The sequence below is a fragment of the Taudactylus pleione genome, unplaced genomic scaffold (genome assembly GCF_031769625.1).
Source record: "Taudactylus pleione unplaced genomic scaffold, aTauple2 ptg000161l, whole genome shotgun sequence".
NCBI lineage: Eukaryota > Metazoa > Chordata > Amphibia > Anura > Myobatrachidae > Taudactylus > Taudactylus pleione.
The window spans coordinates 3,203,630-3,218,246 of NW_028284563.1; the positions used below are offsets into that span (position 1 = coordinate 3,203,630).

At 42.2% G+C, this 14,617-nt stretch overlaps 1 protein-coding gene across 1 annotated transcript in view; it reads left to right on the forward strand.

The window, feature by feature from the left end:
• The window catches only part of GABRA1 (gamma-aminobutyric acid type A receptor subunit alpha1), a 131,846-nt gene that overhangs the window by 46,983 nt on the left and 70,246 nt on the right, over nucleotides 1–14,617 (forward strand). The window contains exon 2 of the mRNA XM_088475064.1: nucleotides 13,138–13,247. Coding sequence (XP_088331190.1) covers nucleotides 13,138–13,247 — 110 coding nt within the window. The remainder of the gene's footprint in view (nucleotides 1–13,137; nucleotides 13,248–14,617) is intronic.

Below are 14,617 nucleotides of genomic sequence, written 5' to 3' on the forward strand. Positions count from 1 at the left end.
TCCGGGGCACACAGGCTCCTGAGACCAGGGGGGCCCCGCACCGCACACCCTGCACCTATAGTAGTACTTACCTCTCCGGAGTCTCACGTCGGCGTGGGGTCCGGCACTGTGAAAACAACTGGAAAATGGCTGCCGCAGCCATTTTCCCGTCGTTTGCGCATGCGCAGTACAGGGAAAATGGCCACCGCTGCCATTTTCCCGGTGACCTGCGCATACTCTATAGACTCTGGGCGCACTCTAGTGCCCAGAGTCTATAACTCTGGTGCTGGCCCCGCACAGCTCAGTGCGCTGCCGGCCTCCAGACAGAGAGTAGGGTGCCCATGTCCGAGACTGCACACGGGTCCCCTCCTCTCTAGAAACGCCCCTGTATCCAAACAAAATCTTACCAGCAAAATTGTGGCTGCAGCTGTGGTAAATTAGAGTTTAGAAAGACTTCCATCAAAACTAGACTGTAATGGGGACAATTATCTGCATTAGAGTAAATTAGTAGTAAATTAGACAGAGGAAAGCTGAGAGGGAAATGAGTATAATAAGCAGTAAGACAGGGAACGCGGAAAAATGGATGAGGGAATAAGGGGATATGTGAGCTGCATGGTGGAAAGGCACCAAAAACGGCAAGAAGAGCTTATCAAACATGGGGAAATGAAACAAGGCCACGTCCCTACCACAACCCAGTGCTAACCTTCCAATTGTCACACAAACAACATAAAATAATGTTGGAGTAAAAATAAAACAAGACATTGCTTAAACCCTCCACAAATAAATGTACTCATTATTACTAATATACGGTGTATTGAGGCTTGTAACACAAAATACAGTACATATACATGCAAAACCAATTAAAAAAAGGATTATCTCACAAATGCAGAAAACAATAATAAAGGTAAAAAGTATTAAGGCAACCAATTCAGATCACATTAAGCATTAAAAAAAAAATTATTCCAATTTGTATGTTAAATTTAGTATTTTTTTAATAATTCATTTTGAAATAAATTAATTATACACCATAATCATAGCAATTTCACTTGCAGGTTCCTATCAAAACCCTACTTGCTACATATGTAGAATGTAACCTGTTATGGGATGATTCACTGTGAATCTCACCATGGTGGCCCCACTTCAATGCAGGCATTATGCCATGAGGATGCAGCATGGCAACAATTCATAGCACCTAGGGCCGATGCTACCATTAGGCAACCTAAGGGCGCCGGCCACTGGAGGGCGCCGTTGAGTCCACAAAAAAAATAAATGGCATAATTCATGGCTGAGTGGCATATAATGAATTTGTGGCACAGCTATGTGGCATATTATGAATTTGTGGCAGTGTTATGAGGTACATTATGATTTTGGCGCTCTGCTGTATGTAATATTCTATATAGTATATTATGAATTTGGGACACTGCTGTGTGGAATGTTATTTAACTAGGGAGACTGATGCGTGGCATATTATGAATTGGAGGGAGCAGGGGCGGTTGGTGAAATGTTGCCTAGGGTGCACGGAAACTTTGCACCGGCCCTGATAGCACCATACCCTGCACCTTCCCATATCTCCTGAAGGTCATGTTAATGAAGTAGGTAAGTATGGTGTATGCTCGAATCCTGTCTTAGAATACCTTTGGCGGCCAGGTGCTCCCCACTGTTGCCGAGTTCCCCAGTCAATCCTGATAAATATTGAAATGTTGCTGGGGGTTATAGTGACCTTTAATATAGATACAGATCTGTTCTCATACAACTCGCCTCAATATGTTGTGCAGCGTAACTTGCCTGGCGTGAGTGAGCCGCCAGTTCTCGTGCTACTCTGCTAACATCAGGCGTCTAATTTGCCGAAAAAGCGCATATCTGTGTGCACTTGAGTCTGTATATGAAGCACAAAGGAACTTGGAATGAAAAAGCTACATTGTAGCATCTTCGTATACAGATTCAGAGACTCAATCGCACACATGTCAGATTAATCAGCGCAGTCTGCTGGTGTGTCCTATTTACTTAAGGTGCCCACACACATACCGACTTGCTCCCAATCAGCCAATGTACACGATTTTCCCTGAACTCTCCCCAGACAGTCGTGGTCACGATTTGGAGTTAAAAATGTCCAATCTGACTTAAGATCTATCTTGCAGCCAGTGCATTGTATCCCAGATTGGCTAATCTGCCCTACAGCACGGCAGATCTGAAGATGCGATGTACGACGAGCGGGGACGCGCATCGGCATCGTGATCAAGTGTAGAAACTCACGATTTGGCCATTTTTTACATGATCTGTCGTCACGATTCGTTGAAATCGGCCAAATTGGATGAAAAGTCGGTATGTGTGTGGGCACCTTTAGACACATTTTCTGCAAAAAAGACGCCTGCTCTAGCAGAGTCTCACGGGACCTGGCGCACCAAAAGGGGCTTTTTTCTGCAGCAAAGATGTGTAAGGACACATTTGTACATTTCTACAAAAGAAAGACTGCCAGTACAATACGAAATAAAAATTCTCTTGTATTTATGCCCTAGACTAGATTGAAAGTATTTTGCATTTACAATTACGCTGAAGAATGGTTTCTTCTAAAACTAATATTCTTAATATTGTCGTAGCTCAGAGCAATACTGCACAAATCCATTATCCTTATTTTCACCTTAATTAAGAAAAAGAACATTAAGAGGAAATTAAAGTACATGCAATGAACAGTCAAATTGGCAATTGGCTGTGAAATAAAGATATTTAAACTTTATAAAAACTGTAACGCTTTTTATTTTATATCTCGCTTTGAACTCTCTTTAAACTAAAAGTAGGATTGATTTGTGTGTGTGTGTAGTTTCATCGCCATTTCCCAGCTAAATCAAATTTGAAGCAGCCTGAACTGATGCAAATATATTTAGAACGCCGTGATTGTGTCTACTGTAAAAAAGTTAGCTACAGGTGTGTCCTTATACGGAATTGGTATGAAATACCGTTGGCCGCATGGCCGGCGGTTCGATTCCCGTCAGCGGCAGCCCGACAAAAGCAGAGTGCGATGCAGCGGAAGCCCGACAGCGCTGGAAATCCCGATCGTGGATAGGTAAGTATCCACTAACCTAACCCTCCTAACCCTAACCCTCCTTAGGGGTGCCTAACCCTAACTTCCCCCCCAAGTGCCTAACCCTAATCCCCCCTCTAAGTGCCTAACCCTAACCACCCCCTTCCCCGCTGCCTAAACCTAAGTCACCCGGGGGGGTGCCTAACCCTAACCCTCCCTCCCCCTAGCCTAACCTTAACCCTCCCGGGGGGGTGCCTAAGTCCCCCCCGGGAGCCCTAAACCTAACCCTCCCCCCCGCGGCTGTCCGCTCGCGGCGCCCGGCATCACTACGATCGTGATGCCGGGCGCCGGGCTCCCGGCGTCGGGGAAATGTGGGCGTCTACATCTAGACACCCGGCATTTCACCCTTGCCGGGATAAGACAGTCGGGAAGCCGGCTACCGGTATTTAGGCAGTCGGCTTCCCGATTGCCTCCCCGTCATACATCTAGTCTCAATAGGTCACCCAAAGCTACTTGCTTGGCTTGAGTAAGTCGCCAGGTCTGCTAGCATCGGTTGTCTTTTTTTGATGAAAATGCATCTGTCGCAATGAGATGTGACTAGGACGCACCAGAAGAACTTGGAATGGAAAAAGTTGCGGCCGCTACATTGCAGCATTTCTTATACAGATTCAGAGACTCAGTCACACACATATATACAAGTGTCTCATATCAAATTAATCAGCGCAGTCTGCTGGTGCATCGTAGCTGCATCTCTTTGCGACTTATAAGCATTTTGAATAAAAAACACTAAAAAAGACGCCCTGCGCTAGCAGAGTCTCACAGGACCTGGCGTGCCAACAGGGGCTTTTTAGAGCGACTGCAGCAAAGATTTGTTAGGACACATCTGTATGATCACTGCAGGGCGGCATAACTTCTCTTAAAGGAGATCTAAAGCCCATAAAATTAAAACATTAACCAGCTAGAAGTAGAACGTATGAATTTGAAAGGTAACATAAGCATTGGCCTAATCATGGCAGAATTACAGGGGTGGCAGAATGCTCCTCTTTCCCACTGCTTTATTTGCCTGCTAATAAAGATAAATCAAAATATTATTTCATTCATGAAAGTGATAGGATACAAGTATTATTATAATGCGAGTACCGGCACGGCTTCATGGGTATTGCTGCACAGACCACTTTTTTGTCTTGTACAAACGTCATCATAGGTGCGCACAGAAACCAGCACAGGGGGTGTCACTTTGGCACTTTCCCCTCTTCTGGGTCTTGTACCTCCCCCTCCTCCCACCAGGACATAAATTACTCACCTAGGTGGACAGTCCAGGTGAGTAGTGTATGTCCTGGAGGGAGGGGAGGACGGGATAGTTCATGACTCAGTGGAGGGTGAAGTGAGGAAGTGATACCCCCTATCAGTGGCGGGCTGGGCCAGGGGCAGGGTGCCATGTGCCCCCCAGGCCGCAGCGTCATGTGGGCAGCGTCACTGTGACACAGACTGCACCGCGTGTGTAGTGCTGACCGGACGGAGTTCGGTCAGCACTACACTGACAAACACACAGCCGCCGGCGCCGGCAGCTGTGTGTTTGTTGTAAGCAGTAGCCAATGAGAGTCTGTCAGACTCTCATTAGCTGCTGCTGCGCCCACTTCAGGAGCCGCTCCATCTTCCGGCTCCCGCAGTGGGCAATGGGAGAGACGTCATGATGTCATATGATGTCTCTCCCATAATGCAGAGCGGCCCGGCCCGGGAGGACAGACGGAGGAGCAGATGGCGGCGGCGGGAGCGGGGATTTAGGTAAGTGGGTTTTTTTATTTGTTTTTTATATTATGTGTGTGTACTGAGGGGATGTCTGGCACTACTGGGGGCACTACAAAGGGGGGACTACTACTACTGGGGGCATTACAAGGGGGGTGGGGGACTACAACTACTGGGGGCACTACAAGGGGGGGAATACTACTACTGGGGGCACTACAAGTGGGAGGGGACTACTACTACTGGGGACTACTGGGGGCACTATAAGGGGACTTCTACTACTACTACTGGGGGCACTACAAGGGGGGTGGGGGGCTACTACTACTGGGGACTACTACTGGGGACACTACAAGGGGGGGACTACTACTACTGGGGACACTACAAGGGGGGGACTACTACTGGGGGCACTACAGGGGGGACTACTACTACTGGGGGCACTACAAGGTGGGGACTACTACTAATGGGGCCACTACAAAGGGGGGGACTACTACTACTGGGGGCACTACAAAGGGGGGGACTACTACTGGGGGCACTGCAAATGGGGGGACTACTACTGGGGGCACTACAAAGGGGGGGACTACTACTGCTGGGGGCACTACAAGGGGGGGACTACTACTGGGAGCACTACTGGAGTCCTGCATAAGGGTCTTCTCTCCTGTGGCACACGGGGGTACTGCATATGGGCACTACGACAGGGGGCTGCCCTAATCTTTATTTTTACCTTACATTAATCCCATATGGACCCGCCTCCTCCCTGGAACACTGGAGGGGGGGGCGCCGTAGCACGCATATTCTTCGGACACACACGCTACTCCTCTGCCAGGGCCGCCTGCATGCATTTGTCCTCCAGGCTAAAAGTTGCCAGCCAGCCCCTGCCCCCTGTGCCGGCTTCTGCACACGCCTATGACCATCATCATTAGTATTGGCACTCAAGGTGCCCACACACTTACCGACTGGCTGACGATCCGACATCGTGCACGATTTCCCTTGAAACTCTCCCCGGCGGCTCTGCACACGATCTGCACACGATTTGGTGTCCAATCTTCAAACGATCTCTCCTGCATCCAGACTTTCACAGTGCATCGTGTCCTAGATTGTCAGATCTGCCCTAATGCATGGCAGATCTGACGATGCGATGTGCGACCAGCGGGGACGCTCATCGTGATCGTGAGTGGGGACTCACGATTTGGGCATTTTTTACACGATCTGTCGTTCCAATGCGTCGGAATCGGCCAGATCGTGTAAAAAATCACCAAGTGTGTAGGCACCTTTACACTTACACCATGCTGGTTGCAATAGGTCAGTCAGAAATAGGCGTTTTTTCATTATACATAGGCCTTATGATATACAACCACAACACTACCATTAAACTTTTTGTTGTATGTGTTCACAAGGTATCCACTCAGTTGACACCCAGAAATGTCCATTTCATCTCCAGTGAGGATTGGCTACTCATGGAGCCTCCATCAAGATGTCTATGCATGCATTTGTGGGGTGCATTGCATGCACAGATTCCTTAAATAAATGCTAGATGCATCTACTTAAAATTATTTATTAATAATAATAATAATATTTATATAGCGCTTTTCTCCTAAAGGACTCAAAGTGCTTTACATTTGCATTTACAGTACAAAATACAAAATAAGCTTAAACAAGGGACATTAGTGAAATGCTTGTGTGAAGAGGTAAGTCTTGAGTCTATTTTTGAAGGATTCTAGAGTGGAGGCTTCTCGAACTGTGCAGGGAAGTGAGTTCCACAAGGTTGGAGCCCCAAAACTGAAAGCTCGACCCCCAGATGAATTCCAGGAGATTCTAGGTACTGTTAATAGTCCTTTGTCAACGGATCGCCGTAATTGAGTGGGACGGTAAGGAATCAGAAGCTGCTTTAGGTACCTTGCTCCATGGTCATGTAGGGCTTTGTAAGTTAGTAAGCAAATCTTGAAAACAATTGAACAGTGAAGGGAGTAGAGAGTGGGTGTTATGTGGCTGGAACGGGGCTGGTTGGTTAATAGCCTGGCAGCTGTGTTTTGTACCATCTGCAAGCGGTACAATTCTTTTGCTGGGAGTCCAAGGTAGGGGGCGTTGCAGTAGTCTAGGCGTGATGATATAAATGCATGTATGACTTTAGGTAGATCTTCTGAGGGAATTAAGTGCTTGATTCTAGCAATGTTCCTCAGATGAAAGAATGACAATTTGATTGTGGCTGATGTCAAGCCACTATCCAGGACAACACCAAGATTCTGCACATGTTCAGGGTTTTGTAATTCTGATCCCCCAAGCGTAAATCCTGTTGGTTGGCTATGCTGTAGTCCTGACTTGTGACCTATAATAAAGGACCTCTGTTTCATTAGGGTTCAGTCGCAGCCAACTGGCACTCATTCACTCCTGAAGCTCAGCTAGGCAGACATTTAGGGGTTTTATGGGGTCCTTTGTACCTGGAGCAAAGGACAGATACAGTTGTGTATTATCTGCATTTAGATGCACTTCTAGTCCTAATATTATCTCTAACACTTGTTTAAGCCCAAAAAATGTAAACCCAACCCTAAGCCTATAACCAGATCTTAGTCCAAGGCCCAACAATATTTTAAAGTGGGCGTTCATTTTCCAGACTAATTTCTCCCTTATATAAACTGATTATTGTACATTTTGGGGAGTGCTACATCACTCCAAAGATAATAAATAAGCCACCTATATTGTTCCACTTCCTCAGTGAATTTGATTGTCAGTGGGCTGGATGACACGATTTGTGGTGTATTACATCATCACAGCCCCGCCTCAGCTGCCACAAACCATGGCCTTCCACAGAATGAGTGGTGCCATGGTGATGCATTTCACCACTCAACACCTTCCCTCCATAACTCACAGCCTCTAATTCTGCTCAATGATCTCTCAGATGGTGTAAGTTGTAAATAGATAATTATGCTCAGTTCACATATATTAAAGGAATTATTACAGGCTGAGTCTCCCATATCCAAAATGCTTGGGGCCAGAAGTATTTTGGACATCGGATTTTTCCATATTTTGGAATATTTGCATACCATAATGAGATATCTTTGGAATGGGACCCAAGTCTAAATGCAAAATGCATTTATGTATTATATACACCTTATACACGTAGGGGGGTATTTATCAAAAACTGGAGAGAGAGAAAATTGCAAGAGATAAAGCACTAACCAATCAGCTTCTAACTTACATTTTACAAGCTGTGCTTGAAAAATGACAGTTAAGACCTGATTGGTAAATACTTTTTCTCTCACAATGTTATCAAGCTTTAGTACATAAACCCCATAGCCTGAAGATAATTTTATACAATATTATTAATAATTTTGTTCATTAAACAAAGTTTCTGTACATTGAAACAACAGAAAGCAAAAGTATCACTATCTCAGTCAAGCTAAAAAAAAATCTGTATTTCGGGATATTCTGTATTTCGAAATATTCTATATTTCTGAATATTCTGCATTTCAGAATATTTGTATATGGGATACTCAACCTGTATATTTCAATACATCTTTGTTCTGTTAATATATCTTCTGAAATTATATTTTTTAGTATCATAGTTATTTTTTGCACCATCTCAATGTTTTGGGAGAGACTGAAGGGAAATTTAGATGATTATTTAGCAGAACAGATTGATGGACAGTGTTTTCTCAAAGCTGGGTATTCCATAAGACAAAGAATTAAAACCCTGATGCGTTCCATACACAGCCTGATTTTGTCATAGCAAGTTAGGTTTCATTACGTTCAAATTTCCAATCACTCAGCTTAGAGAAAACAATGTTAATAGCTAATGAAAAATGAGACTTGGGATTGCATACACAGGCTTTACCTGTGTCAGCATTGAGATACCGGAGACTTAGCATTCCATGTGGAAATTCTACAGTCATTGATGGTGTCCTCACTGTTACATAGTATTAAATGAAGATTTAAAGAAAATAAAAATATAAAAAGCAAATTGCACTTCCGTGTTGTAGGTAAACTGTTATATTTTATGTGATGCAAATTCAATAAGCAGTGCTCAATTTACACCGCTTCAGTGACTCAGCATTGTGTCTCCAAGTAATATATAAGCGAGATTACATATATTTTGTATGAATAAATATTGTAGTTTTTTTTTCAAATTATACTAAACAGTTAATTTTTTTTCAAGGTGAAGATCACTGAATCAATCTTTGCTGTAATTATGCAAATTATATAAAATGACCCAATGAGCATAAAGAATTGTGTAATGTTGTGTTATATATTATAGCATAGAAAGAATGGGTCTTATATTCATAATTCAATCAACTGATGTATTATATGTCTTGACCAGTGGTGTATTTATAATTGGTGTTAAGTTGTGCGGTACACATGGGCCCCTGGGTCATGGGAAACCCACACCCTACTGCCATTATTTGGGATCATCCTGCCAGTATCCTGGACCATTGTTACAGTGATATATTCTAAAATATGGCGCCAACTCCAAATTTCTGAAATAATTAGAAGAAACGGTGCCCACACTTTATCTCTGAAGAATGGGCCATAATATACAGCATGTGCATGGGGGAAGGGGGGGAAGGAGCACAGACATCATCACATGGGCTCTTTCTAGTCTCAAAATTCACCTTCCTTGACCATAGAGTCAACTTGCACCTATGGTCTAAAATAGTACTTTTAAAATCTAATGTTTTCACAGTTGTTGTGTATTAAGGTTCTCCTTACTTTACCGCTGGCTGATTAACTTTTAGAACATGTGTATATATATATATATATAAGTATATATAACTTCTGTGTGTGTATATATATATTAAATTAAATGAAACAAGTTGAACCAGTGATTAGTACACAGGCGTTTTTGCGACTTTAGCTCTATGTAACCAGTGGTGTCAAAAAATATATCATGCCTTACGGGGGATTTGTCTGTTAAAACTTCCAAAGGATTTTCTGGTTGTCTTAAAGCCTATCTTAGACACATTTTTTTTTTTTATTTCAGCTCTTTTATTCCCAAATCATCAACCAAATATGGCTTTAATAAGATTTTAATAAAATATATGTGCTACCTAAAACATAGTTCTTTCAGCTATATTGTACATTGCAACTTTGTAACTGGTAGTCCTACACTGCACTGGCCCCATTGTATGATATCCATTGAATCTTGAGAACAAAGGCAATGTGAGAGCTTCCCACCTTGTGATTCAAGTGTTGTTTTTTGTTGTGCGCTTTTTTTTACTCATGACTGTGTAGCTTTGATATTCCACATCATTCATCTTCTTGTGCACATCCCTACAGCTACAGAATTCCAAGCTTCCCACTGTTTGTGTTGTTCACAACCTAAACTAAAAAAAAAAATAATAATAATATGCCTGTGCATTATTATCCTCAGTGGACCATGAGTCATAAGATACGTAAGTTGTCTTATTGTAAATATCTAGTAATAACATAAACAAATCCATACAGAGCATATTAAAAAAGGTGGTTTTAAATAAAGATATGATTGTGGTGGGAGATATTATTTTATTTATCACTGATATCCAAGCCTATGTTATAGCATGCTAACACATGATATCATAATATAAATATTATGATGAAAAAAAACAATGTAAAGTTTACTTGAGAAGAGTACAAAATAAGTTAGTCCAGTTGAACCAGATACGGGAATATGTGAGAAATGACTGTGACACACAATGAGCAACACTGGCTTACTGCTCTGGTAGATGGAGGCTTAACAGAGATGGCAATCAACAATCTCTGAGTCTGAAAAGACTGATAACAGTAAAATAGCTCATACTCCAGACCATAGAAAAAAAGGTACAAGTACAATTGTCATATGGTTACAAAACATACGTATTTGTGACTATTACAAGATGCTTTTTTGAAACATGGATTTATTGGGAGGTGGGGCAAAGAGGACATACACCTTAGAAGCTAAGAATTCATGTTAAAGTAGCTATTTATAGTGTTCCCGCTATGCTGTTGTAGAAGGGCGCCGCGCCATGCCCAATTTATAAGCACTGAAATGCACCCTGCCCTTATGGCAGTGTGCCCCACTAAAACAGCCATCCCCACCCTCACTGGGCCTGATTCAGAGGTGGATGCAGTAGTGTAGCTGTATGGTAATGACGCTGCTGACTAGGCATCCTGTTTAGGCACCCACTGACCACAGCATGAATCCACCAATGTGTATTCAAAGAAGCATTATTGGTGGATCCATTGGCAGCACCATCGGACTTTGCACCTGCCTATGGCATATGGCAGGCGCAGAATGTCTATGGATCTATGGTCACCATTGTTAGTGGAACTTCATCTTTATATGCAGTCCATGACACTGACACACCCCTGGCATGCCCACCATTTACCATCCAGGCACGCCCATGGATATTACATGGATCACCGGCATCCCAACCGCCGGTCAATGGTATTCTATCTCTCCATAAATTATATATTCACATTGTTTACTATATGTTGCCTGATAAAACTATTTTAGACTTTATTAGGCCAAAATTATATGCTTAAAAATATGCACATGTTCATCGTGTGGGGGAGATGTACTAAGCCCTGGAGAGTAATAATGTGGAGAGAGTCAGCTCTGGAGCGTGATAAAGTATTTATTGCCATACTAAGGGGTCTATGTACTAAGCCTTGGAGAGATAAAGTGGAAAGAGATAAAGTACCAACCAATCATCTCCTATCACTTTACAGGCTGTGTTTGAAAAATTAAAGTTAGGAGCTGATTGGTTAGTACTTTATCTCTCCACTTTATCTCTCTCCAAGGCTTAGTACTGGTTATCTGCCTCTTTATGTCCCATGACATCTCTCAGGACATATTCTTAACCGATTTGCCATACAAGAATTTATTGCCATACTAATTCCCTTGCATTCATTTGATGCACTGTAAATTTACGTAATCCTCTAGTCCAATCCTTAAGAACACTAAATATTGAAAATCCCCAGCTTTGCTAACAATTTTTAAAATGAAGCCTTGTGCCTTCTGCCTCATATGTTTTCATTCATAAATGATCTCTTATTTACACATATTAGAAACACAGTCTAAACATGAACTGCAATTTTAATGTAATTTATGCACCAGTAATTGACTGACATATAAACAATAATTAGTGCATATTCTATAACAGATTGTAGTTATTCCCTGTAATGTCTGTTCACATCTATATAACATGAATATTCAATATTACCATCATTTCTGGAATTTTTTTTTTTACATATATGTTTATATACAGTATATGTATATTTTTATGGAAATATAATAATATGTTAAAAAACAACAAAACACCAACAGGAAACACTTATAGACAAGGAGGAAACAAAACAATATATAGAGCAAAAAATACAAAACCATTTTGATAACAGACATAAACGGTCAATGATGGGGATCGGCATAGGGACTATGGATCCAGATTGAGATAAAATACAATCTCTCTGCATAACCCTGCTCTACTGTACTCTTATGGGACGGTTTTTAGCTTTCTATTTACAAAGTTTTACCAGGAAACAGATTCTAGTCAGATGGGTCTCTGACTAGGACCATAATTGTATGACTCTTCCACAATTTTTTCTATACACAATGAACAAGGATGCATCTTAACCAGCTTCCAGTGCCCTATATTTTATACCAGCCCCCTGTATCCCTAAATGAAACCATCTACCAGTGCCCCATCATATTTACCCAGCTTCCACTGCTGTCATACATACTTCCATTCTCCAGTGCCCTACCTTTAAACAAGCCTCTAGTACCCTCTGCATTAAGCCAGCCTACAATTCCTCCCACAGCCTCTAATACCTACACCCTATATCAGCGGCCAGAGCTCCAAGAATTATACCAGCCTTTGATTTACCCACTGTATACCAATTCTGGAGTTGCAGAATTTCTGAACTTACACATGGTCACTATAGTGCACGTTATGTAATGTACCATGCTACAGAATGTCACAGCTGTTTTTGCAACTGGTATTTATGGGTGAGCTACAGTACACGGGGCAATAAAAAATGCTCAGTTTTAATTATAGTGTTAAACCCTTTTGTGTTCATGTCTCAGAACTGGAGCACAAGTCATATTTTCAACAAGGGTCACATGGAATTGTCCACACAGCGTGCACAATCCCTGGCATTAAACATAAATATGCCTTATTTTTGCTGGCAGTCACTTCCTTCCAATATCATCCGTAGTATTAAGGATTGAGTGATATGTTGATTAAAAATGGAAAAAGCTGAGTGAGTTAGGGGTCCATCTTTAGCAGTAATTGCTTTGGAATGACAATCTGCTTGAATAGAAGAGATTTTGTGTCTCTGAATCAGCATAAGCATGGATAAGTAGATTTTAGAATTACTGATGGCAGGATTGTGTTCGGCTCAATGCTTAATAATATATATATTTTTTTTTCAATGTCCTGTAATTTCAGTTGTGGACAAAGCACACAGGATGAGATTAGAGACAATACCACAGTGTTCACAAGGATCCTTGATCGTCTGCTAGACGGCTATGATAACCGCTTAAGACCTGGATTGGGAGGTTGGTAATTATTATAAACCATGCAATTGTCTTTAACCACATACTGCATGACTGCCTGCATGCAGATGGCTGCACATGAAAATTTGTTTTCCTTAAATATAAGTTTATAAATAGCAACGATAGTTTATAATTATGAAGTAGTTATCGATGTCATTTTTAGAAGTGTACCTGACATTTCATAATCCGGGGGTAAATTTGTTTGCAAGACACCTCTTCTCTGTAGGGAATTTTCAAGTAGGGAATTTAAAATGGCAATACCGTTCAAAGCAAAACACACCAAGCTTTACTTAGAATAGTATTCCCATTTTAAATGTCCTACTTAAACACGACAAGAAGTGGCAGCTTTTGCAAGCCACTACTTAGTAGACTCACCCCTAGGGATCAGGTATTTTTTTAAGCTAAGAAGGCTTTTAGCATATTTATTTTACTTTACAGTACAGCACAGAAATAAGGGAAATTGTAGTGACATTGGGGGTGATTCAGCTTAGAAAGGAATTGCAAAGCTGCACGCAGACAGCTATGCAATTCCGTCCTTGTTGATATGCAAATGTAGCAGTAGGTGTATGACACCCCCTGTATGATACCTCCTGTATGACACCCCCTGTTGCATCTAAGATCCCAGCACTGCGCTGGAGTGCTGGCCAGCTGAGTAAGCCTCAGCTCACTATCCATCGACACAGCCCCTGGACTTGCCGCTCCCAAAAAACGGAGCGGACACACCCCCAGCAGCAGAACAGTCTGTTTAATATTGTAGGTAAGAAGTTCAAGCAATTCAGTCTTCAAGTGGGATTTTGCTTCTCCATTAAGTATTTCACAAAATGTATAGTTTATTAGTAGATCTGGGATGATAAGACACAAATTCCCCCAGCACTCTGCAATGGCCCAGCAAAAGAGACATGCATCCTACATAATAATTACATGCAAAGGATTTAGTTACACATTTGCAAACATATGATAAGCCAGAAGTCACGTCATGGAGCCTCTGCTCATGCTACATAATAATAGCCCCACCTTGGGTCATATATATTCATGTGTGTCTAAACTGAAAGTCAACTCACCTGGAGGTGCCCCAGAATCCTCCAATATGGCACTACAAGAATCAGCATTACCTCCAGCTACTGATCCCATACATGTGATCAACAGAATGGAAGTTGCTCTAAATGTTATTGGTCCATCACAGGTGCAGGTAAGGGAGGGGTTAATCTACACAAGAATAAACAAGACAGAAATTTCCCCAGCACACTGTAGTGGGCCAACAAAATTCATTGGTGTATCAATAATAGGTTTAGCTTGTGTGGTGCACATATATAATGGGTCCAGGGGGGGCCCCTTGCATACCCTGAACCCACATATGAGCGCTGATTGAATAG